The sequence below is a fragment of the Schistocerca nitens genome, chromosome 10 (genome assembly GCF_023898315.1).
Source record: "Schistocerca nitens isolate TAMUIC-IGC-003100 chromosome 10, iqSchNite1.1, whole genome shotgun sequence".
In the NCBI taxonomy this organism is placed as follows: domain Eukaryota; kingdom Metazoa; phylum Arthropoda; class Insecta; order Orthoptera; family Acrididae; genus Schistocerca; species Schistocerca nitens.
In genome coordinates, this window is record NC_064623.1 from 100051648 (window position 1) to 100079289 (window position 27642).

The 27642-nt window shown below is 41.1% G+C and overlaps 1 protein-coding gene and 1 non-coding gene across 2 annotated transcripts in view; both read right to left on the minus strand.

The window, feature by feature from the left end:
- Positions 1-26545, minus strand: part of LOC126210141 (E3 ubiquitin-protein ligase UHRF1-like) — a 65946-nt gene extending 39401 nt beyond the window's left edge. The window contains exons 1-5 of the mRNA XM_049939290.1: positions 26339-26545; positions 26125-26259; positions 12655-12696; positions 10520-11058; positions 4781-5121 (exon numbers count right to left, since the gene is read on the minus strand). Of these exons, the coding sequence (XP_049795247.1) occupies positions 4781-5121; positions 10520-11058; positions 12655-12696; positions 26125-26259; positions 26339-26488 (1207 nt within the window). The 5' untranslated portion in view covers positions 26489-26545. The remainder of the gene's footprint in view (positions 1-4780; positions 5122-10519; positions 11059-12654; positions 12697-26124; positions 26260-26338) is intronic.
- On the minus strand, positions 6532-6606 carry Trnas-gga (transfer RNA serine (anticodon GGA)). The gene has a single exon. It is a non-coding gene; the product is annotated as a tRNA-Ser (tRNA).
- Positions 26546-27642: the final 1097 nt, after the last annotated feature.

Below are 27642 nucleotides of genomic sequence, written 5' to 3' on the forward strand. Positions count from 1 at the left end.
AGACCTCTTCTTCTCCCAGCACCAACCAATCAGACTCAACCAAAAGCTAATGTTGAACCCTGCCCAACTAAAACTCCCCATACAACTGTGATCCACCACCAATGCCCCAAGATCATCTCATTTGTATCCCAAAATTTCTTAGGCTCGAAACTTGACTAACCATAATTCCAAAATCCCCCAAACAATTTTACATCCATAGAAAGAACCATAATCCATCACCTACAAACTGATCCCAACCTTATAATCCAGCCTATAAACAGAGGCCCCACCACTCTGATTTTGAACTGGAGGGATTATATGGCAGAGACTCCTCCCACAGTGACTCCAACCCACATATCCAACAGTACCTCCAGTTTACATCTACATCTACATTCATACTCCGCAAGCCACCCAACGGTGTGTGGCGGAGGGCACTTTACGTGCCACTGTCATTAACTCCCTTTCCTGTTCCAGTCGCGTATGGTTCGCGGGAAGAACGACTGTCTGAAAGCCTCCGTGCGCGCTCTAATCTCTCTAATTTTACATTCGTGATCTCCTCGGGAGGTATAAGTAGGGGTAAGCAATATACTCGATACCTCATCCAGAAATGCATCCTCTCGAAACCTGGCGAGCAAGCTACACCGCGATGCAGAGCGCCTCTCTTGCAGAGTCTGCCACTTGAGTTTGCTAAACATCTCCGTAACGCTATCACGGTTACCAAATAACCCTGTGACGAAACGCGCCGCTCTTCTTTGGATCTTCTCTATCTCCTCCGTCAACCCGATCTGGTACGGATCCCACACTGATGAGCAATACTCAAGTATAGGTCGAACGAGTGTTTTGTAAGCCACCTCCTTTGTTGCTGGACTACATTTTCTAAGCACTCTCCCAATGAATCTCAACCTGGTACCCGCCTTACCAACAATTAATTTTATATGATCATTCCACTTCAAATCGTTCCTCAAATCCTCAGACCCATCCCAGAACCTCTCCCCTGAGTATATCTCTCTCTCTCTCCTCACCCCTACCATTCTCCACACTCCTCCCTTCTACATGCTTCTAAAATCCCACTGTGGGCAGTTAATGTGCCTTTACTGAGAGAATCTCTGCTCTCATGGACCAATACCTTCAGCTTATTACCCATAACCTACTGTTCTGTACAAACAACATCAATCATTTCCTCCTCTGACTCTCCACAGTTTCTGTTCTTCTACCACTTGGTACCCTGGCTCATCACTGTTGATACCATCTCCCTCTACATTAACAACATCAATGCCCATGTCCTTGCTACTAATGAACACTACCTTTACCAACAGCCAACTGACTCCAAACCTACAACCTCCTTCCTGGTCACCCTAACTATATCCTCACCCACAATCACTTCTCCTTCCAAGGCATTACCTACAAACAAATCTGCAGTACAGCAATGGGCACCAACATGGTACTATCTTATATCAACCTATTCACGAGCCACTTAGAGGAATCCTTTCTAACCATCCAGAATCACAAACCCCACATCTGATTCAGATTCACTGACGACATCTTTGTGATATGGACTGAGGGTGAGGATATCCCATCACATTCCTCCAGAACCTCAATGCCAACTCCCCCATATTCACTTCATCTGGTCCTCCTCAAGCCAACAAGCCACCTTCCTTCATGCTGAACTCTTCCTCAACAATGGCTACATCAGTATCTCGATTCATATCAAACCTACTAACAACCAGTAATTCCTCCACTTCAACAGCTGCCACTCACTCAATTCCAAGAAGTAGTAGTGATGAGCAGATATATGAGGGGCAGTCAAATGAAAACCAAACACCCACCACGATGCGACCATGGAATGTTTCCAATGAAAAGTAATCACCACACATGTTAAGATATTTATGCCACTGGGAGACAAGACAATCAACTCCCGTTTTGTAGAATGCGGTTGACCATTAACAGATTTACAAGCGCATCCAATCTTGCACTTCTTTGTCCAACAAACTGACGTCCACACGTCTTCCTTCAGGTCACCAAAGATGTGAAAATCAGATGGTGAAAGATCCAGGCTCTAAGAAGGATGCTGTAATATCTTCCGACCAAATCGCTGAAGCACAGCCTTTATCCAATTGGCAGTGTGGAGGCAGACTTATTGTGTAACACGATGATTCCTCAAACAGTATTCTGAAAGCCCGAGGGCAAACAGCAGCGCCAACAGTGGAAACACCCCACATCTCCCCCACCAAAGAAATACAAGGCTGTTCACACTAAGTTCCAGAAAGGTCATTATGACCTCCTTATACTGCAGGGGCTCTCTGCTTGTCGAGTTCCTCGAGCATGGAACCACAATCAACATGCTGCATTAGGAAGACACTTTGCAGAAACAGCAACACGGCATAAATTCAACATCCCCAAGAATGCTGTCTGACGGAATCATTCAGTTACATGACAACACCCGCACCCACACTACGAATCAGATGAAGGCTACAAGTTCTACAATTTGGTTGGGAAACACTGCAACATCCTCCGTGCAGCCCAGATCTTTCAGTGTGCGATTTTCACAACTTTGGCGACCTGAAGCAAGACTTGTGGATGTAGGTTTCAATCGGATAAGGACATGCAAGAGTGGGTGCAATTGTGGATCCGTCAAGTGTCCAACCATGTTCTATGAAACAGGAATTGATTGTCTCATCTTCTAGTGGGAAATGTCTTAATGCGTGTAATGATTACTTTTTAATGGAACAATTCCATGATCCCACTGTCGCATGTGTTTGATTTTCATTTGACAGCCCCTTATACCAAGGATCTCACTGAGCCCTTCACAGACCAAAATTACTTTCCCAACCTTGTCCTTCACTACCGCCACTACTGCCTCCACCACCTACTCTAGTTCGGACATAGGCATCTCCTATCCCGTCAGAGGCAGGGCTACGTTTGACAGCAGACAAGTGACCTGAAACTAAACTGCAATCACTGTGCTGCTTTCTACATGAGCATGACAACTAAAAAGCATGAATGGCCACTGGCCAATAAACCATTAGATCACCCAGATGCCGAACATGTGTTTCACTTCAACGACTGCTTCGAAGCCTGAACCATCTGGATCCTTCCTACCAACACCAGCTTTTCTGTATGTTGCAGGTGGGCACCCTCCTTGCACAATTTCCTATGTTCCCTCAGCCCACTGGCCTCAGCCTTGGCTAATCCCTGTCCACTACCTATTATCCCCTTTCATGCTCCCACCCCATTACTACACAGACTCCTACTGGAATAGACCGGAATAGACCAGCAACACTACATGTTCCCCCACCCCAACCTACTATCACTTACCCTCCCACCCTGCCTCTTTACCCCTACTGCCCATCAGGAAAAGTAGCAGTCAACAGTGGTCTCGTGTGAATGTGTGTGTGTGTGTGTGTGTGTGTGTGTCTGTCTTCTACTTTTGTCTGAAAGCTTAAATGTATAGCAGTCTTTTTGTCATGCCTGTCTGGGACTCAATGTTTCCTCTGTATGGCTAGTAGTCTTATCTTTTTCATAATATGAGGCTGTAACATCTTCACACATATTCTTTAGAATAAACATCACCCTGCAAAACTAGATCTGAAGATGATCAGTCCAACGAATCAAAACTGGCCAGCAAAAAAATAGTGATACAGATGGGATTTTCAGGCTGACGTAACTAATGGATCTCTAGCCTAGCCACAGCTTTACATACATGCCAAAATAACCCTTTCACTGCTACAGGTGAGCTCTTCGTATTCCAAACTGAGGCAGCTTTTGTTATGGCTGTACTGCTTGCCAGATGCTGGCACTTGCGCTGAGATCACTCACTAAAGAAATGAATTTCTTTCCATTATTCATCATACTTACTGCGGTATAGCAAATTAAGTTAAATGTCGCACATCATTTTCGAGGGTAAAAACCCATTGCATAAGCTTTCCATATGGTTAATTTTAGCTCATACACTACAGTGAATGAAATCTCGACAAGATACCAAAATTTCAAATATATTGAGAACAGGAGACTATTTCATTTAGTTCCCAAGTTATTGAGTTTTACTACTGAAGGTTGGTCGTGCAAAACAAGCCCATTCACATCCTTACACAATCGTCATATCTCAAATGACTCAAGATATCAAAACAAGGTTTTCTGCAAATGACAGCATGCAATGAGGCACACATGTTTGCATGATAAATACTCAAAACTTTTTTATTCACCAAGATATGAAAGCAACTCGTTCACAGGAGTGAGAGGTCGGTGGTTCACGGCGCATTCAGATGTCTGTAGCACTGTAGGAAAATCCAACTGCCACACGCATACACATCCACAACACCTGCAGAATGGTGTAGCAGGACATATATACATGCACACAGTAGCAAATCGGTTAATGCACTTTGCCATATACAACACACTTTTTGTTACAAAAACTAAAACAGCAAGGTAAATCCAGAATGCCTACATTATGTAGCAGACAAGTCTCCTGCAAGTTTTCTGATGCATATATTGTACATAGTGTACGAAAAATGATTGAAATGATTGGGGGTAGGTCCACTATGCACTATGTCACTTTTACCAACGTTCTTTTATAATGCCAACAGTGGTCAGTACTTTTAAAGACACTGAGACTTCAGTTTGAAGTTACAGCAAAATTTTGAGCAAAACATAAAATACGACAGCAGACAATTTGACACTGTTGTGATGAGATGAAGTGACGGATCTTTATTGACAAAAAGCTATACATACGTGATTGTGGTGTCTTAACTGAACATGTAATGAGTGGAGGAACATCAAATACCTAACAGCTGCAGGTACTTACGTTTCTGTATAGACTCCAGATCAGAAAAATCTTTTCTGTCTTTCAGCAGCTCCAGTTTTTCAATAACCCATATCTTTTCGATATTACTAATCTTCACATTATTCAGCTGACATCCACTCCGACTATGTATGCGAAGTTCACCTTCAAGCCACTTCTTCATTCTGCCATTCGCAACCTTCGAGACTTTGAGGTCAAACCAATGACCTAGTTTATCTGGCTCACTATCATTGTAGTTAACCAGAACTGTCTGTCCCACTTTAACATCTGCAAATTTCAAAAGTTTTTGCGACATCGGGCGAATTTCTGAGAGCTTGCTCAACATTTCTGCTTCATCGACGTGACTGTAAATGGAATAATGAGTAGTTTAATAATGCATAATCTTTTACAAATTCATCCAAATACTAAGTCTTACCGCTATGTGAGGTACTTTACAAAACAAAATAAATAATACATGAGGCTAGTGCACTGAAGAGGTATTACAGAAAGTGAAAAAACAAAGTGGGAACATAGATGAAATTATTTCACAGCTCGATCACCTGCTGCTCCCCCCAAGTGAGTGTACAGATACTTATTGTCACATTAAAATAGAGGGTAGAAAGTATGTTCCTCGTTTTATTTATGCCCTTATACGTGCAAACACGGTTTTCAGAGCTGATGCTAAAAATGAAGTTGACACACATATAAGAGTGTAAATAATATAAAGAATGTACTTTATTTTACATGGAACAAAAACCAGCAAAAACTACAGATGTACACATTTACAAAAATTAGCAAATGCATTCTATTGTAATTTTGTGCTTAAAGTAAGGGAAAAGCAATCCTTTACCTGCAGCAGCCAATGCGTAGCACACAGAAACACACAACAGAAAACAGTGCTCACACCACCTTTCAGGCTTTTGCTCTTTCTGTAGTAAAAGTACACACAACTACACAGACACCCAAATGTACACTCCAATGATACATCAAGATGTACACTCAAATGCTTGCAGTGAGACTAGTTAGTGGAGGTTTGGGCCAGGGGGATTGCGAGAGCACAGGATATGCTGGAGAGCAAAATCCCACCAGCAAAGGTCAGAGAAACTGATGCTGGAAGTGAGTATCCAAGTTATCAACTGGTGAAACAGCTGTTTAAGTAATTTGTGTTGCAGTGCACAGTGTGTTCACCAACTGGCTGGTCAATTTTGCAATTTGTTACAGTTTGGCAAAGGCCAGTCATGTGAATAGACAGTTGGTTACCTGTTGTGCCCACACAGAACGCTGTACAGTACTTGTAGCATACACAACACAGAACATGGATATTTTCATGTGTGGCCCTGCATCGTTTTTGGTAGAAGATTCCTGTGACTGAATTACAGTAGAAGATGAGTGGGTGTCTTACACCTGGGCCAATCACAAGGGAGTGCTGACCCATGGAGTGAAGGATGGGGAGAAAGACTGCAATAGTGATGGACAAGAATATTCTGTAGGTTGGGTGGATGTTGGAACAGTACTTTGGGCGACATGGGTAGAATATCCCCCCACCCATCACGGGGAACGACGGCAGGTATTCCAGGCCCTGTGGTTGAGCTCCTTGAGGCCAAGGTGACAAGAGGTGAACAGAAGAGTGCTGCTCGATGCTGGCTGAAAGGTTTGCTGGCTTCAGGGTAGGAAATAGCCCAGGAGATCTTTTATGAATAAGTTGGCTAGGGTAACGTCTATCAATGAAGGTTCTGGTGACATCAGTATGAAACTTCCTGGCAGATTAAAACTGTGTGCCGGACCGAGACTCGAACTCGGGACCTTTGCCTTTCCCGGGCAAGTGCTCTACCAACTGAGCTACCCAAGCACGACTCACGCCCCTTCCTCACAGCTTTACTTCTGCCAGTACCTCGTCTCCTACCTTCCAAACTTTACAGAAGCTCTCCTGCGAAACTTGCAGAACTAGCACTCCTGAAAGAAAGGATATTGCGGAGACATGGCTTAGCCACAGCCTGGGGGACGTTTCCAGAATGAGAAGTAAAGCTGTGAGGACGGGGTGTGAGTCGTGCTTGGGTAGCTCAGTTGGTAGAGCACTTGCCCGCGAAAGGCTAAGGTCCCGAGTTCGAGTCTCGGTCCGGCACACAGTTTTAATCTGCCAGGAAGTTTCATATCAGCACACGTTCCGCTGCAGAGTGAAAATCTCATTCTGGAAACATCCCCCAGGCTGTGGCTAAGCCATGTCTCCGCAATATCCTTTTTTTCAGGAGTGCTAGTTCTGCATGTTTTGCAGGAGAGCTTCTGTAAAGTTTGGAAGGTAGGAGACGAGGTACTGGCAGAAGTAAAGCTGTAAGGACGGGGCGTGAGTCGTGCTTGGGTAGCTCAGTTGGTAGAGCACTTGCCCGCGAAAGGCAAAGGTCCCGAGTTCAAGTCTCAGTCCAGCACACAGTTTTCATCTGCCAGGAAGCGTCATATCAGCGCACACTCCGCGGCAGAGTGAAAATCTCATTCTGGTGACATCAGTATGTTTTGGCAAGTCCTCTTTTCCACTGCATATGTGGCATGTCACAGTGGCAAAGCTGTAAGGAAGAGAATTTTTGACAGGTGTCAAAATGGAGGTACTGTTGCTTGTTGGTGTACTTGAGATGAACACACATATTTATGAGACCACATTTGGTGGAGACTGACATCTAGGAAGGTGACTAAATGAGTTGAGGAGGACTAGGTGAAGCAGAATTGAGAGTACATGTCAAGGTTATGGAGAAAACAGCGAAGATCATCCCTGATATAAGTCCCGAAAATGTCATCAATGAATCTGAACCAGACAAGGGGTTTTAGGTGTAAACGTGATAAGAAAAAATGGTTCAAATGGCTCTGAGCACAATGGGACTTAACATCTGAGGTCATCAGTCCCCTAGAACTTAGAACTACTTAAACCTAACTAACCCAAGGATAACACACACATCCATGCCCGAGGCAGGATTCGAACCTGTGACCGTAGCGGTCCCGCAGTTCCAGACTGAAGCGCGTAGACGCGCTTGGTCACACTGGCCGGCACAGGATAAGAAGAGTTCTTATGTATGACCCCTAATTAAATTGCTGCAGATGGTCCATGTGAGTACCCGTGGCAGTACAACAGATTTGTTTATGGATTTTCCCTTCACAAGTGGAATAATTGAGAGTCAGGATGCAGTTGGATAGGAGAGTTAGGAAAGCAAGGGTGGGTTTGGTATCAAGAGGATGTTGGGATAGGTTGGTGGTGACGGTTAACAGGACAGGAAGACTGGAGAGGCAGGGAAGAAAGTGAGCAATGTCTTGAATGTAGGATGGGAGGTTGTGGACAATAGTTTGGAGGTGTTGGTCGATTAAGGCAGAGGTTCGTTCTGTGAAAGCATTGCGCTCAACCGCAATGGGATGACTGGTATGGAGACGTGGGGTTGAGACTGTAAAATTTGCGGAGTAAGTAAACAGTAGGCCGGGAGGGGAGATAGATTCAGGTGCCAGATTTTGGGATGGAACTAAGGCCTTAAGGAATTGCTGGACATCCTGTTGGACTTTTGCAATGGGATCACAGTGGTAAGACTAATGCAAAGGTGTCGGAAAGATGGCGGAGACCCTCAGTTACATAGTAGCTATAATCCGTAACCACTGTGGTGGTCCCTTTGTGTGCAGAAAGATAAGGTCCATACTGGTGCCCATGTTAAGGACAGCTGTGTCCATAAGTGACATGTTGTACCACATTATGGACAGCTGTGTATTCCATAAGAGTCATGTTGTAATCACTGGGGGAGGATTTAGGAAAGGAATGTGAGGTCAGGTCATAAGTGAGGAACTCTTGAAAGATAGATAGGGGAAGACTGGGTGGAAGGGCAGAGGATCACTGTTTGAAGGGAGGCTGGAACTGCTGCAAGCAAAGTCCTATGTGGGATTTTGGTAGGCGTTTGTCTGTGGCGTGTGTTGTGAAGAAATGTTTTTCACAACATCCTATTCAGCTCATTAATAAACGATCTCCCATGTCATTGTCTCTTCTGACACCAGTAAACATGTTGAACCAAACACTGAACAGCACTCCTCTGATCACTCAAGGCTTGAAAAGCTCAATCACAACCTCTCTTCATGCCCTGAGATGAGGGAGACCCTATCCAAAATCCTACCCACATCACCCAAAGAAGCATTCCGCCACCCACCTGTGGAATATTCTCATCCATCTTTGTTCCAGGGCCAATCCATTATAGTCTACACAGGTGCAAAACCTGTCCCACACATCCATCCACCACATCCTATCACAGTGCAATGACAGGTACCTGCTACCATATAAATGGCAGCACCACATGCAAAAGCAGCCACGTTATATTGGGCGTTTCAAAATGAATATCAGGGTATTGAGGATTTTTAGTATTTATTACATTCAACAGCTAAAAATGTCTTAAAACTCCAATCTTAATTTTGAAACATCCAATGTATCTGTTATGCTGCAATTCCTGTGTAAAGTTCTATGTGGGCACGACAAGTAACCAACTGTCTATTTGCATAAATGGCCATGGCTAAACTGCTGCAAAGCGCAAACTTGACCATCCAGTTGCCGAACATGCAGCACGTCACAACCCAATGACTTCACCAGCTGCTTCACTACACAGGTCATTTGGATACTCTCAGCTCAAGTGTCTGATCTATACAGATGGGAATTCTCCCTCCAGCATATTCCTGCACTTTCACAATCTGCCTGGCATTAACACCCGATAACCTGTTTCCCACTGCCTTGCCTTACATTTTTCATTCTGTTGTCCAAACTACTTCCCCCACCCCTACTCAGGCATTTTCTTCCCGCCCCCATTTTCTACTCTTCTCCCTGTATCTCCTCTACATCTCTACCTCCCCGCCCCCTCTCTCTTTTATGCTCTACCCCCGAACTCCTTTTGTCTAGTTCTGCAGCCACTGAGTCATCTGTTGAAAGACTTGCCTCTCTCACTATGTTTAAAAATATATTGGTATGATTCATTTTCAATGGGATCCGGACAGCAACAGGCAGAATTTTCACCCCCTTCCTTGATAATACATTACTCTGGATCTATAACATCTACACAATGACATTTTATGGCAACACTGAAAAAATCCTAGGTAAACCAATAGCACAAATTACATTGATTTATACAAGCTAGTTTAACTATTACAAAAATTTGCCTACAAGATGGCTTTTGAATGCACATTGAGGTTTCAGTGCCAGTGTCTGGAGTGTCACAGATGTAATATCACTCTCAAACTATGGCAGTCTTCTCTCAATACCTGTAGAAATATGTTATGCCTCCCGACTTGTAATTTGGAGTATAAATAGGAAAATTTTTTTATTTTCTCATTTATATCCCAAACTGAAAGATGTAAGGCATAACATATTTCTATGGATGTTGAGAGAAGCTTTCCATAGTTTGAGTGATGTTATAGGCATGATACCCCAGATGATGACACCAAAAATTTAATGTACATTCAAAACCCATCTTGTGGAGAAGTCATAACAACTGAAGTAACTCATATAAATAAATAAAATCCTTAATACTGGTTTACCAGGTGTTATGGAATTTTAACATAAAACACAATCTTCCAGGTGTTATAAACAAGGTTAGTGTGTTCTCAAAATACATGGTGAAAATGCTACCTGTTCATGTATTAAAACTGCTTCAGTTATTTGCAATAACTCATTATGTTGCTAATTACCAGACTTCAAATGCATTAAGGTGAACCAAGCTACAACTAGAGCAATAAATCACCTCTGCAAGCATTCATACTAACTTGAGGTTGGTTATCTCGTACACACAGCCATCATCCAGCTTAGTTTCATCACCCGGAGCTCCCTTGGACATGGCGTCTTCATTCCTTTGTGGTGGTTTCTTAACTGACGTATGAGAGGAGTGTCCACTGTCCCCACTTTCAGAATGTTCAGTGTCACTCGCCGCATTTGTTTTCTCAGGGGAGGCGTCGGGAGCACTATCCTGCAACTCTCCTTGCACCGTTCCTTTCGACTCATGTGTATTCCCTGCGGCTTCATTACCTTTTGTTCCATTCTCTTCCATCCCGAGGCTACTACAACGACCACTATCTGTTTCGTATATTTCTTCATCTGAAGTTTCCTCTTTAGAATCCTTCTTAAATGTACCTGAGCCTTTGTTGGCAGTACTTTTATCTTCGAAAATACCATTTTTGTGAGTGGGAAGGTCTACTTCATTCCTGAAAGCGTCAAAACGTGCCTGGTTCTCCACATAGATATTTTTAATCTTGCCTTGGAACCACGCTCCAATCAAGGTATCCACGAAGTCAACATATTCGCCAATCTGCAAATGATAAATTCACCATTCTCACAATAAAACATTACAATACAATAAGAGTATTTCACTTTTTTAAAAAAATTGGTGTGATTATCACCTTAACAACAATGTAGTAGTAAAAAATGACAAATTGGCCTACCTGAGAAGATCAGCACAGCTCATCAAATTTTATTCAATGTGCCCATTTTGATGCAATATTGCCATCAGTTTTATCAATGGAATCATAAATTACAATTCAATATTGCGCTTAAATTTGACTTGAGAACTTAAAAGTTAAAACATCATGAATTTGTATACAATATGCTAACATATAACAATTATTGACATTACAGGTGGAGAAACAAATGTGCTTTTCATCTAATATGCAAGCAAAGAACAACAGCTTTTACCTCTCATTTTGGACTGAATGTGCAAAACTGAAGTGTACACTATCATGAGTGAATACCAGATACACAACAGCAAATAGCAATGGGTATAATAGCAAATACAAAATTAAGCAACTGGGAACAGAAACAAGAACCCATACAGACTATAATCCATATAATACCTAAACAACATAGGCCATTAGACATGCCTGCCCCAGATAAGTCTATAGATAGACTAACCAAAGTGTCTGCCAGAAATAATAAAGACTTACTGTAAAAGGAGATCATCAAATGAGAGTATGTATTTAACACTTTATTTCCAGAAGGGAGGGACAATGTTACTGATTTGACTATAGTGTCGACATGATCCATTATAATAAACAGTAATGGAACAAAGTAAAACATATCATAGTCAAAATAATTGCCCACACAAATTCCTCTTGTTGCTTAATGGATCACTAATAATGCACATGCTACATAATGGTGTAGGGGCATGAAAGAAACAGAATGATATCAAACTGCACATGCATACAGAAACAAGACTAAAAAACAACACATAGCGGATACTTGCATCATCAAAACATCTACATCTACATGGTTACCCTGCAATTCACACTTAAAGTGCCTGGCAGATGGTTCATCGAACAGTTTTCATACTACTTCCCTACCATTCCAATCTTGAACGGCGCGTGTGAAAATGGAACACCTAAATCCTTCTGTTCGAGCTCTGATTTCTCTTACTTTATTACGATGATCATTACCCCGTACGTAGGTGGGTGTCAACAAAATATTTTCGCATTCAGAAGAGAAAGTTGGTGATTGAAATTTTGTAAATAAATCTCACCGCAAAGAAAGCCACCTTTGTTTCAGTGACTGCCACCCCAACTTGGGTATTATATCAGTGACACTCTCACCCCTACTACACGATAACACGAAACGAGCTGCCCCTATTTGCACTTTTTCGATGTCCTCCGTCAATCCTACCAGGTAAGGATCCCATACCGCACAGCAACATTCCAGCAGAGGACAGGTAAGTGTAATGCAGGCTGTCTCTTTAGTGGGTTTCTCGCATCTTCTAAGTGTTGTTTCGCCTTCCCCACAATACTGTCACCATATTATCAACATACTGCACTTAAAACTAGCCAACATTCACATAATACAATGGGTCAAAGAAGCCTATCCTAACATACAATGCGCAACTGAACTAAAAGTATTTTGAGACACACATGGTACTCACCTTAAAATGCTTTGTCTCTGATACTTTGGGCAGATTCTTCAGCTGCAACAGAAGAAAAAGTCAAGGATTCATAATATGTAGCAATGTTCATAACTCTCCCAAAAACTTTTAACAATGGAGGGTACAAGAGTGTAATTTTAGTTTTACATTACAGGCACTCATGCTAATGATGCCGTTGAAACTTTTCACTTGCCCCAAAAGTGCACCGCACCAAGTGTTAATCACATTTGTTCATAACACGAGCAGGTGCATGGCGTGCTGTGTAAACATGTAAAGAATAGCTGTCTATATGTTATGAAAGTAAAGATGTATGAGTAAAATCATAGTTTAATCTCAGTTTAATTACACAACAATAAAATAAACTTACTTTATATGAGATAATTCAAGGTTTAATTACACAACAATAAAATAAAGTTTCATTATCTCACACTCTTGCCGCGTACAAGTGTTACTCCACAGCCATGACCCCCTAGAAACACTAAACAACACAGTTACAGGAGATCTATGCCAACCACTTACTTCATTACTAATTATCTCCTAGATAACTGCCTCATTGTGGGATCATTCTGGGTCATTTTCTTGTGAAGACTGTACATTTTTTCTCACCTAGTATGCTGTCTATTTCATATTACTGGTGCTCACTTGGATACATGAGAACACAACTTATCACTGTGTTCGCTGAAGCAATAGTGAAGGAACAGGTACCGACTCTTAATTGTAAAACAAGAATGGAATGGTACAATACAACGTTATTCGTGATTTGCGCACTTTATACACAGGCATGCTAGCCCGAGGTTTAGAAGTAAGACAAATTTAACTAACGTGAGTGTGTCCACATAGGCACAAAATTTCATAGACAAGCTGCATGAATTGGCACGTTTGACTTTGTTAGTGGTATTTTAAATCAATCTTTGCTAGTTTTGGCTTTGTATTGCTCCAAAATACTCTGTAACTTGTCATATGTCTACTGTGTTGCTTCGTTATGTTACCATGTATCCATTCAATGTATTTGTGAAATAAAGTAGTAATGATGGAGTTGAAAGTCAAGGGTTAACAGGGGGGGAGGGAGTGGGGGGCTGCAGCCAAAGATGGGTGAACAGCTGATGTAAAGAAGAGAAATGGGGAGTGATTTGGTAACGAGACAGGGAAAAGGTGTGAGGATGGAGGTGTGAATTGGAAGGGGGGGGGGGGGGGCGAGAGAGAGAGAGAGAGAGAGAGAGAGAGAGAGAGAGAGAGAGAGAGAGAGAGGGGCATTTTTCAGTGATTTTGTATTGTATAGTTTTAAATATTTTCTTGGTCATTAAGTAACTGTTTACAGTGTGTCAATGCTTTGTGTATGTGAAAGTTTTCTTGAAAAGTAATGAGAAGCCTGTTTTTTTTCTGGTGTTTTTCTATTGCGTATAGCTTATGATATTTCTGTTCAAGGTAGTCTGCAAATGTTGAGTGGTTTGTACTATATTTCGATACTCTGTTGTGCTCTTTGTATTTTGTTTCAAATGTTCTGTCAGTCTTCCCAACGTAGATTTTGTCAGAGTTCCTGCAACTGAGTTGGTATATACTAGATTGTTGGTATCTGTCTGGTTTGATTTTTAACTTCACCAATATTTCTTAGTTTCACTTACACACTGAATAAATACATAGTAATGTAATTAAACAACATAACACACGTATGACAATTCTCAGCGGAAGAGAACATTTTTAGAGCAAGGGAAAACCAAAACTCGCACTTAAGCTGGCAACACACCTCGAACAAAACCCATATAGCACGTTTATCAAGAAGTACGCAAACAAAAACTATTGGTGTTACATAAGGTCATGTTTCACATTCAGGAATGTATAGTTCTGCAAAACAACATGGGTTATGTGGAAAAGAGCATTGCCAAATGGGGAATACCTTCAAAACATACAAGTGTACGGCTTTTCCTGATGTGAGAGAAAGTTGAACAAAAAATAGCATAGGCAAAATCAACATCTTTTGTAATGAACTGATTTTAGATCAAGAAAGCAAGCCAAATCATAGATACGTTTCATTATAGAACAATGATGATGTTTTGTATCGATAGAACGAAATGTGTTTGATGGCAAAAATTCGTGACTGGAACAGGAAAGGGGGAACTGTAAATGGACAACTAAGTATGAAAACATCAAGAACACAACATAATACCATGCCCAATACAGTGTAAGAAAATCATTGGCATTAAAAACAGCTTTCAGTCATCTCATGGTGGATAAATGCAGGACACATATAGTTTTCAAGGGAATCTTATACAGTTCTTTCCGCAAAATAGTGGCAAGTTAAGGTAACGATGATGGGTGGATGAGATCTGGCACACTTCTAAGTATATCACAAACACTCAATAATAATGAAATCTGGACACAGTGGTGACCAGGGGAAATGCGACAATTTGTCCTCATGCTCACAAAACCAGTCACAGATGATGTAGGCCATGCAAATTGGGGCTCGTGTCTTCCTGGAACACATCACCACCATTAGGGAACAAATATTGTACCACGAGATGCACCTTATCAGCCAAAACGGTCACATAATCCTCCGAAGTACTGCAACCTTGCAGAGTAACTGTGGAGCCTAAGAAATATCACATCTGGCTGCCAACATCATCACCAAACCCTCACGATGTTTCATTCTTGGCACTAAGCAGTCTGCATCACAGTCTCGGGTCAGCGTAAACGAGATAAACTCGGCCACAAGTTGGAAACAGTGTGACCAAATGGTTTTCTTCCATTGCTCCACAGTCCAGGTTTTATGGTTTCGACACCACATTTTCACCTAAACATCAACTAAAAATTTGCTGCTGACATGGTTATCGAGAGCGACATTCAGTTCTGGGGTGACTTTTGCAGCTGTCGTCATTTTTCATCACAATTCTCTTCAATGACAATCTGTTACTGTAATTCACCACACACGTGACTTAGCGAATCATGTTTTTCCAACTTCCCTGTATGTGATTCAAATCTTCGTTATGGTGCCTCCTGAAATACCAAACCCTTTGGCTACGTCGGTTACAGCCGCTCCACCCATACGAGCATCAACAATTCATCCACATTCGAATTCACTGAGCTCCGACATGATGCACTCACAGCTACACAGAACATTGTTCTGACCACAACTGACACTTGCAATGTATTAAGGTCCACTGCACAGGGTCAGTTCATGGTCAAGTACAACAGCAATACCTGCAGGCATGGCTACTATCAGCATGTGTCCAAGCATGCATTTCTTGCTGTGTTTCTGTATTTTTGTCTGGCCTCTGTATAGATGATGTTGTGATATAAAGACACAATGTTTCCTCATAAAACTTTGAAATTTTGTGACTTTTTAGTCAGTGTAGAAATTATAGCCCAGTAGCTGTATTTACTGGTTTTTATCTCTTATTGTACAAAAAGCAGCCACCACTTTGGCCATGTAACGTTTCTTTACACATCTATGTTATCAGCGTACCAGAACTACTCGACAGCCCTTCTTGTGACCGCCACATGATGCTACAGGGTACGCCGAAGCTCCTGAGCAATGAAGCAAGGGAAAATTTACATAGGTACAGTACTTCAAAGTAAGAGTTCAAAGGTAGCAAAACTGAAAAACAAGTAGAAACTAGTAGTGATGATTATATTCCATGTAATGTTGATCTCATGAAAGCAGTGTGATGTGTCTAGAGAAATTACATCAATGATTGTTACAGCAGGAAAGGAAAATCCTCGATTAAAATTGGCATATCATTCAGAAACACCTGAGATTGTAAACAACCGCGGAAGAGATCCGTCATGTTTTTGTGGGCCATTAAGGACTCTGAAAAGACTTGGCAGGATGGGAGATGGACCATTAGTTTGATTGAGTGTGGAAGAATATAAAAACAAAAATTTTGTTTTTGTATAGGAAATTGCATTAATACCACCTGTGAAGCTAAAGATCAACACTCAAAGCACTGCTAGTTCATGGCAACTGTTTGTATACGACAATAATATACTGGGCACACAGAGAAAGGCCACAGGAAAATTGGAAGCAACACATGGCGCATATATCTTTCTAATCTAGAGTACTCCTGTAACTTGTTTTTCTTCCTTCACCGAGGAAATCTAGAGTGTGTTTGGTCAGAAAACTGAGGGACCAAAATTATTGGACAATGCATGCACAAGAGACTGATTAAGAGACATTATGAAAATTTTATGCTTTGAAATCAGGGAACTTAAATGGTTGAAACTGCAACTGATAAGCAACTCTTCCCCACTAAGGCCACACCCTGACTTAACAGTACATGGCTAGTATGTTAGATAAATTTGGCATCAAATTTTGATTAGTAGCAGATATTCACACCAAATATATGTTCAACAGGTTTTCATATCTGGGAATGAATGAAAACCAGCCATAGAACTGAACCCTTTCCCAACATACTGTCATAAAGCTTATGGCACCACTTCGTAGAAGTGGAAGTAATATGATGATAAATAGTTATTCCCATCTTTGTACAAATGAAAAGCACCAAAAGATAACCCTGTCCATTTATCAAGGCAAGAAAATAAAAATGTTTTTGTTCTCAGTATGCTTCAGAAATTGGGAACAATTGAAAACATCCTCTGGAAACAGCAGAAATTTATATCAAATTCAATATGGGGTGGATATACTGGAGCAGATGGTTAGAAACTAATCAAATAAAGCAGCCTCACACAGGTCGTCATACAGCCATAAGCAGTTCTGCGGCATCTCAGCAAATAACTAAGATATGACCATGTGAAAAGTGATAGTATTTCCAGTAACCAGCAGAAGAGCAAATAATGAAGACGAACCAGTGAGAAATAAACTAAAACATCAGTGCAGGATGTCAAACTACAAGAACAAATTTAATGAATTACGCAACACCCGCAAGGAACTTATGAGTGAAAAATGTACGAAACTAACTCCAAGGCAGCCAGTAACCTCCACTCCCCCTCACTTCTGGTTCTTTAAAGAACTTAGCTCCCATCTGTTTCATGACTCTCAATGTTTTTGTCAGTATAATGTAATTGGACAGATATAGAATCCACTCATCAAGCTTTCGGAGTCAGTGGCTCCTCCTCCTCCTGGTGGAAGGATTGGAGGGGAATAAAGAGCAATGGAAGAAAAGGAATCGCGAGTTTTCAGAAATGGGGAGAGTTTGGAAGTGTCACAGAGATACCCGGGTTAGAGGAGACTTACTGGATAGAATAAGGAGGAGACTTCCTTGGGGACTGCACCAGATGAGAGTTGAAAAACAGAGCTTAAAGGTGGAAGGAAGATTAATAAACAAGACAGAGATTACTGACAAAACACTATGCAAAAGTTAATAAGAGTGGAAAGAGAAGTGCATTGTACATGGTGGAGGAGGAGGCTGAGGTGAAAATGGTGCTGTATTGCCGTAAAGCATTTGCATCTGAAGTCACAAAATAAAATACGGAAACTAAAAGGGGGTGAAGAAAGGAAAAGCTACAGAGAAGAAATACTGAGAACTTAAATTAAGGCCAGGTGGATGGCAAGAACCAAGTGTACTTTGTCTATTATGTCCATTCAGTCTGATTGATGACTTGGTGGTAGGTATACGGATGTAAAAGGCCAAACAGTGTTTACATAACAGTTGGTAATGACGTGCGATTTCACAGGTGGCTCCACCTTTGATAGTATATGCTTTGCCAGTTGATGGCTGGTATGCTAGGTAGTAGCAGAAGGGTGCCTAGGGCAAGTCTTACACCAAGGACAGTCACAGTGGAAAGAGCCACAGGGCAGGGACGTGGGTGCAGTGGAACATAGGGGCTGAGCAGGATACTGCGGCAATTGGAAGGGGGGGGGGGAGGGGGGGGGGGAGCAAAAGCTACTCTAGGTATGGTGAGCAAAATGTTGGACAGAATGAATGGACCACATTTCATGGTACTTTTCTTTTACGGAAGTTACAGCCTCATTGAAGCAGCTGATAAACACATTCAAGGTTGGTTAACACTGAGTGACAAGATGCACTCTTAAGCTGGATTATTATTATTATGAGGTATCAGTAGTGATGGTCTAGGAAGTCTGCTTTTGTGCTAGGCTGGTGGGGTTATTACATCCAATGAAGGCTGAGGTGAGAATGGTGGTATATTGTTGTAAAGTGTCTGCATCTGAACAAATACATTTGCCTCAAATGCCAAGGCTGCATGGCAGGAAAGGTTTGACATGGAAAGGGTGGCAACTATTAATTTGTTAAGTCCTATTGTTTGTTAGTAGGTTTAACATGAACAAAAGTGTGTAACTGGCCCTCTTGAGAGGACAAGATAAACATCAAGGAAAGTGGCACGGGATTCAGATTAGAACTATGTGAAATATAGTTGGGAGAATTTTTGTCAAGAACCTGAACGTTTTCACAGGTCAACCTCACCATGAGTCCATAAGGCAAAGATGTCACTCATGTATCTAAACTAAATCAGTGGCTGAATGCTTGTGGATCCCTGGAAAGCCCCTAATGCAACCTAGGAAAAGGTTGGCACAGGAAGGAGACATGCTGGTTCTCATCACCATGCCCCCAGTCTGTCTGTATGTCTGCCCCTCAAAGGTCGGGTATATGTCATATCTCCTGAATTATTGCTTACACAATGACACAATATTGAAGGTATATTGAGTAGTTGGTTGGTTGGTTTGGGGAAGGAGACCAGACAGCGAGGTCATCGGTCTCATCGGATTAGGGAAGGATGGGGAAGGAAGTCGGCCGTGCCCTTTGAAAGGAACCATCCCGGCATTTGCCTGGAGCGATTTAGGGAAATCACGGAAAACCTAAATCAGAATGGCCGGACGCGGGATTGAACCGTCGTCCTCCCGAATGCGAGTCCAGTGTCTAACCACTGCGCCACTATATTGAGTAGTATCTGCAACAGTATCTGCAAAATGTGCTGCTGCAAATAGAGTTAGTAGTACAGCAGTAAGAAATTAAAATGAATAGTCTGACAAGTTTTATTGCTTGAGCAGTGATAAACTATTATCCTTTCATTATTTTGTGGGGATATTGCTGAGAAAAAGTTTTTGAAACTGTGTGTAAATTTTGTCAGAAATCTAAGTGCTCTCCTCCTCAAATACTGGATGAATTTTTTGCACAGCGTGAGTTACACTGCCTCAAAACACGTACACAGTTTTCTAACTTGAATACTTGACTTTAGGTGCCAAACTTTTAATCCAAGATTACATCCCTTAATGAATAGATTACAACAGCATTTTAAACACAATCAAAATGTTGTTGTCCCTGGAACCTATAAGATAGGAAAGGGCACCAAACACAGTTTTGGCTGTTTAGTAATTTAGACTCCTTGTTAGCATTAATTAAAATATAAAAAGGATAGCCATGAAACTATCACCAATTTGACCAGTGCTGCTGTTTTAAGTGTATAAACAATCCCTTGGTGTTTGTACAAACCTAGCTGAATGGCCTGCACATATCAGGAAGGGTAACAACCATATTTAATCCTATGCTTTTGTGAGAATCCTGTCAACCACGATAGGGACACTGCACACACAATGCTGGATAAGCAATTTACTTTTTGTGGCTTGTTTTAAAGATGTTGCTTAAAATAAATCTCAAATATGTGGTTCAGATAACGTATTCTCACAAATAATAGTGAGCAAATGACTGAGTTGTTCTGGTAAGTGTTCCAGATTGAAATGGTGCACATTTTGTGCACTCAACCTTTCAGTATCCTGCTTCACAGAAACGAATGAAGAACAAAGACAGATGACCGATATAGGTCAGCATGAGTTCGTTATTGTTTGCAATTCCACATTCATAATTGTGACCTCTCACAATGAAATAAAATGAATTGTTGAACTCTCTATCACACCCTCTCTCTCTCTCTCTCTCTCTCTCTCTCTCTCTCTCTCTCTCTCTCTCTCTATATATATATATATATATATATATATATATATATATATATATATATAAAATAAAAAAAAAAAAATAAAAAAAACAGAAATTCTTATAGAGTAGATGGAACTGTCAAGTAGACATGATTTCACTGCAATGTGTGTTTGCAGTCAACTTAATTATCTTTCAGATTCCTCACATTACTGGGAAAATGGTCAAAAATTTGTATGGCTCAACACCTTGCTCACAACGAAAGTGATTTCTCCTAGATTTACATTCATAGAAGTCACTGTTTCTGAATTACAATTAATTACTGACATCAAAATTCATACAGAAGTAAATGTTCTGTGAGGCTGTCAGCACACAAGTGTTAAAAGAGCCAGCTGCCAATAGGTAATAGATAAGACATCGCATATTATCCTCATTGACATCTACCTGTATTCAACAAACACTTTATTCCTCAATGGAGAGCTATCCCAGTATATGAAGTCATTTTTAGTGAATGAATATAAAAAGCCTGTCAACTTTGACATCTCCAAAAATCTGCTGTTTTTCACACTGCAAAAGTTGTGGAGCTTACACACTTTAGATCTATAATACATGACTTACACTTCTGGTTCTAATCAATAGAAACACCCCAGAATTTACAATATTCTGTTTCTTTTACTGATCTTACCTCTCATTTTTTTTTTAATGTGCTAAAGTCAATGTAGGGATCATTGCTCATAGTCAGTTTTCTATAGGGTTGGGGTTGGGTTGTTTGGGGAAGGAGACCAGACGGCGAGGTCATCGGTCTCATCGGATTAGGGAAGGATGGGGAAGGAAGTCGGCCATGCCCTTTCAAAGGAACCATCCCGGCATTAGTTTTCTATAGGCAATGGAATGACAGTTTCATGTAAGCAATGGGAGATGCAAAAAGAGGCACTGCATTTCTAGTGCCGAACTTGAAACCATTCTTTCTGCTTTCACCTTTCAATGCCATTTTAATTCATACTCTGAATGAAGGTTGTGGTGACACTGATTGGCAGTATAGCCTAAGGTGTAGGTTTGAAGGAAGATGATGATTTGATGAAGCCAACAAATACAAAAATATTCTCTCTTCTCTTTCTACAAAAGATTGTCTGCCTGCTGCTTTCATTGTCTATATAGAACCAGCAGCTGACACATCCTCTCATACCTCAAGACATGTATTCTACTTTATCAGATCTAATGAAAGTACATTTAAAGACACTCGGTTAACAATTGTTCAAACATTTTTATTTACATTTTCAAGATTTGAGTTTGTACATTAGGCTTGAGAAATAGCACAGTGGTGTGGAAATTAATTAGCAAACACTCTAACGAAGTAGAATCATAAAAAGTAAATACAAATGCTAAAAATGGAGGATATATAAAATGGCATGAATTTTGTAAACAAGAAATACTTCATATACATCTACATGACTACTCTGCAATTCACATTTAAGTGCTTGGCAGAGGGTTCGTCGAACCACAATCATACTATCTCTCTACCATTCCACTCCCGAACAGCGCGCGGGAAAAACGAACACCTAAACCTTTCTGTTCGAGCTCTGATTTCTCTTATTTTATTTTGATGACCACTCCTACCTATGTATGTTGGGCTCAACAAAATATTTTCGCGTAAGTTGGTGACTGAAATTTCGTAAGTAGATCTCGCCGTGACGAAAAACGTATTTGCTTTAATGACTTCCATCCCAATTCGCGTATCATATCTGCCACACTCTCTCCCCTACTACGTGATAATACAAAACGAGCTGCCCTTTTTTGCACCCTTTCGATGTCCTCCGTCAATCCCACCTGGTAAGGATCCCACACCGCGCAGCAATATTCTAACAAAGGACGAACGAGTGTAGTGTAAGCTGTCTCTTTAGTGGACTTGTTGCATCTTCTAAGTGTCCTGCCAATGAAATGCAACCTTTGGCTCGCCTTTTCCACAATATTATCTATGTGGTCTTTCCAACTGAAGTTGTTCGTAATTTTAACACCCAGGTACTTAGTTGAATTGACAGCCTTGAGAAATGTACTATTTATCGAGTAATCGAATTCCAACGGCTTTCTTTTGGAACTCCTGTGGATCACCTCACACTTTTCGTTATTTAGCGTCAACTGCCACCTGCCACACCATACAGCAATATTTTCTAAATCACTTTGCAACTGATACTGGTCTTCGAATGACCTTACTAGACAGTAAATTACAGCATCATCTGCGAACAACCTAAGAGAACTGCTCAGATTGTCACCCAGGTCATTTACATACATCAGAAACAGCAGAGGTCCCAGGACGCTTCCCTGGGGAACACCTGATATCACTTCAGTTTTACTCGACTATTTGCCTTCTATTACTACGAACTGCGACCTTCCTGACAGGAAATCACGAATCCAGTCGCACAACTGAGACGATACCCCATAGGCCCGCAGCTTGATTAGAAGTCGCTTGTGAGGAACGGTGTCAAAAGCTTTCTGGAAATCTAGAAATACGGAATCAATTTGAGATCCCCTGTCGATAGCGGCCATTACTTCGTGCAAATAAAGAGCTAGCTGCGTTGCACAAGAACGATGTTTTCTGAAACCATGCTGATTTCGTATCAATAGATCGTTCCCTTCGAGGTGATTCATAATGTTTGAATACAGTATATGCTCCAAAACCCTACTGCAAACCGTCAATGATATAGGTCTGTAGTTGGATGAATTACTCCTACTACCCTTCTTAAACACTGGTGCGACCTGCGCAATTTTCCAATCTGTAGGTACAGATCTATCGGTGAGCGAGCGGTTGTATGTGAGTGCTAAGTAGGGAGCTATTGTATCAGCGTAATCTGAAAGGAACCTAATCGGTATACAATCTGGACCTGAAGACTTGCCCGTATCAAGCGATTTGAGTTGCTTCGCAACCCCTAAGGTATCTACTTCTAAGAAACTCATGCTAGCAGCTGTTTGTGTTTCAAATTCTGGAATATTCCATTCATCTTCCCTGGTGAAGAAATTTCGGAAAACTGCGTTCAATAACTCCGCTTCAGAGGCACAGTCGTCGGTAACAGTACCATCGGCACTGCACAGCGAAGGTATTGACTGCATCTTGCCGCTTGTGTACTTTACATACGACCAGAATTTCTTCGGATTTTCTACCAAATTTCGAGACAATGTTTCGTTGTGGAACCTATTAAAGGCATCTCGCATTGAAGTCCGTGCCAAATTTCGCGCGTCTGTAAATTTTAGCCAATCTTCAGTATTTCGCATTCTTCTGAACTTCGCATGCTTTTTCCGTTGCCTCTGCAACAGCGTTCGGACCTGTTTTGTGTACCATGGGGGATCAGTTCCATCTCTTACCAATTTATGAGGTATGAATCTCTCAATTGCTGTTGCTACTATATCTTTGAATAGTCAGTTTGGAAGGAATGGAGATTGTCTCTTAGGAAGGCTTCTAGTGACACTTTATCCGCTTTTTTTAAATAAAATTATTTTGCGTTTGTTTCTGGTGGATTTGGAAGAAACGGTATTGAGCCAGCTACAACGACCTTGTGATCACTAATCCCTGTATCAGTCATGATGCTCTCTATCAGCTCTGGATTGTTTGTGGCTAAGAAGTCAAGCGTGTTTTCGCAACTTATCGCTAACAAATTACAGCCAGGCTAATGCTTCCAGCAGATGAGGACTCTTGACATTTTTCACATTACTGATCACAACAGGAGGCACCCAAGTCTCAGGGCAAGTCTGTTGACAAACCACATTCAGCAGTATAACAATGTATTCAACTAAAATGCGACTTACTGACAGTCTTACATTACCCACACTGAACACTTGCTAGTTCTTACAACAACAAAAATCTCTGCATCCGAGAGTTGTGTACAGTGTGAAATCTGAGGAGAATAATTGTGGCTGGAGAGTGATTGAATGTAAGTGTTGAAACACCACAGATCTGGAAAAAACTTCCTAGTGGACTGGTTACATGCTGCAGACTAGGCCTGCATGAAAGTCCGCTGGATTAACAATCTGACACTTCTGCTGCAGACTACACAAGACATTGTCCTGTGAAAATGACAGCTTATTGGGACACTTTTGAAAATTTATTCTTAACATACACACATCAAACAATACTGCTGAGAAGGCGCACGTCATATCATATCTCAGTTGAATTCAAATCAAGATATAAGAGGAATGTGTCTTACACCAGGGCTATGTGGACTCATTCATTTACACACCAAACAATAAGGAGAGCCTTCTGGACTGATCAGTACTCACCTTCAAAATTGAAATTCCAATACTGCTGTCAGACACATTTAAAACTTGGAAAAAAAATTTCCGGGTCAACAGAAAGGTCCGATCTTACTCGTCGGCTTTGACCCGTGACGTAAGCGTGTTGTGGTGTGTGACGTCATTACGGCGCGGAAAACCTAATACATGGTTTGATGTACTCTTGTTTAAAGAACATGTATACGTAATATGAAGCAATTTGATGAACATATTGATCTGTAGCGTAGCCCACTTGAGGTTAGGTTGGGAGTTTTTTTTTTGGAATGCGGCCGCGGCAGCGGCCGCCTATGATTCGAAAATATTGATTTGACACTAATGAAGCCTGTGGGGGGATGGGGGGGCACTGCAGACTCCCCCCACCGCATAACGACATATTTAGTTTCTCCCCACCCAAAAACCCCCAATTTCCCACGCTTGTCCCGTTACAGTCATTAGGCTTTTTGTGAAACTTGTGTATTTCAGTGTTTACAATACGTATTCCATGTTTTTATATCCGCCATATTGGAATTGTTGTTTATGGTCGTTTCCGCGGTATTTGTGACGTCATGGGTCAAAGCCGACGGGTAAGATCGGACGCTTCTGTATTTCCAAATTTCCAAACTCTTAGTTCCTTCCCCAGCCAGATGAGGAGGGCAAAGGCAAAAACATTTTAAATTCTATGAGCGTGACGAGCTATCAGCAGAGTCCTCCCTCCATTCTTAGGATATGGTAGGGTTGGACTACTTTGTGTTTCCCATGCAGCCCGGAAATTATCAGTATCTTTCTCTACCAATAAGTAACTCACTAGTACAAGAAAAACACTGAGCAGGGTCTTTCAAAAATTATACCTACATGATTTATAATTTTTCAATATTATGTTTCTGACGCCCAAATAAACAAAATAATTGTTTGGCAAAAGCTCACAAACAAAACAAAATTAAGATTCCTCATTCCAGCATTTTATCCTGTAAACGCAAAGGATTTCACAATGAACTTATTACGTAGATTGTCCAGAACTATAGCTGTCTAGTATACACAAAACAATAATGCTTGAGATTGTTTTCGAACTAATCACTACCAGAAATATCAAGCAGTCTATCAGACACAAAAGTGTTGCAATTACCAAAAAATTTTGAGCTGATTCTATTTTCGTATGTCGCTAACACTTGGTGAGTTAGGTATTTCATTTCCATGTAAAGACCAGTTGGGTGCCAATCGTTCTGACCTATCCATATCAAACTACTGACTTCTGCTTCGTACGAAACATCTACAGCTGCACCCTTAACAAAAGGCCTATTTATTACCACAGTCTAATTCAGGAACTAAACACAAAGTTCCATTATGATGAACATACATATACATGCATACTTACACGTTTCTCTGTACTGAGCGGTGGCTCCTGAATTTCTTTAACCTCTTCCTTCTGAGTCACATTTTGTTTTACAATTAATTGCAGCACTTCATTCATTTGCACGCCATAATCGAACAGTTTGTATTCGTCCTCCAACTAAAGTGAATTAAAACAACTAAAGTTAGGTATAACCACCACGAAATGGATAAATGATAAAGCAAACAAAATAACTTACTTGCTTCCCGCGATAGATAAGACGCTGTTTTGCTGGCTCCACGTCAAAGAGTTTGCCGACTTTTTCTTTCAACTCTTTGACAGGCATCAACAATGTGATGGTTATTATTTCCATTCTTTGACAATCAGGGCCTCTAACTTTCACAAACATTTTTACTGTTCTCCTACTACACGTGCACGTTACCAACACGTCAAAACGCCTTCAACAAACAACGCTTGAATGAGTAAAAAGCGCGGCAACACAGAGTATACAGTCCTGCCAACATCAACCGCAGACTCCTATGGATCCATGCAATGATCTCGATAAAGATATTCAAAGCAATGAAGCTGCCTCTCTCTTTGGAAAGTGCGTCTCGTGGGCTTGCTTCATGACGTAATCAGAAGCGCCGAAAGCGTGACAGCACCGGCTGGAGACCAAACCTGTAAGCAGCTGTATTGATATAAGTGACGCCAGTCACCTGATGACCGTGGCCGATGAAAGTCTTCTCGTGCGCCTCGTATGTTGAGCGAGCGTCTATACAGATCTGCCCCCAGCTGTTATTTTGGAACGTCAAGTCGATAGAGATTGCTTGAATGAAGCTTTCGTTATGAGAATTATTCAGCACAGTATGTCTATATGTTTTTTAACATATTAAGTGGAGCTTATTAATGTAACTGCTACTCAGAAGTTGCAATGCTTAACTACGAATTTGTCTTTGCATCCATACCAGCAATAGCAAATGGGAAAAGACGGATCAGATATGGGTAAAAGTTACGTAGCGGAACGCCGCTTCCATTTTTGCGGTTTGTGTAAAATATATGGACGTAATATGCATCAAAACACACCTCGGATGCTTGTTCATTGTGTAAGACATCTTTTCGCTAATCCCCAAGTAGTTTTAATTTTTATTATGAAAACTGCGTTAAACATGGAAAAGTGCAGTTAAATATGGCGTAAACAAAATACGAGGCAATACCACACGAATGTGTGTTACCACAATCTTTATTTCACATTTGGGATTAACAACTGTCAGCAAAATTATTACCTTTCAACATGATGTTGACCTCAGATTACGCTACAGATACGCTTGTTACTACAACCAATCTGTGTCACCGCTATGCTTTAATTTTGAACATTATTGATCTGTAAACAAACAGCTATTTGCCAGTCACATCTTCCTAGATGTAGTTTCTTAAAATACAGTTCATTTTAAGTGGCTTTTTGATAAACAAGAGTTAAAAGAGGAATTATTAATAGATCTAAGCAATACGCAGATCGCCAAATTGTAGAATGTTAGAGATGCAAGTCACTGATTATCAGAATAT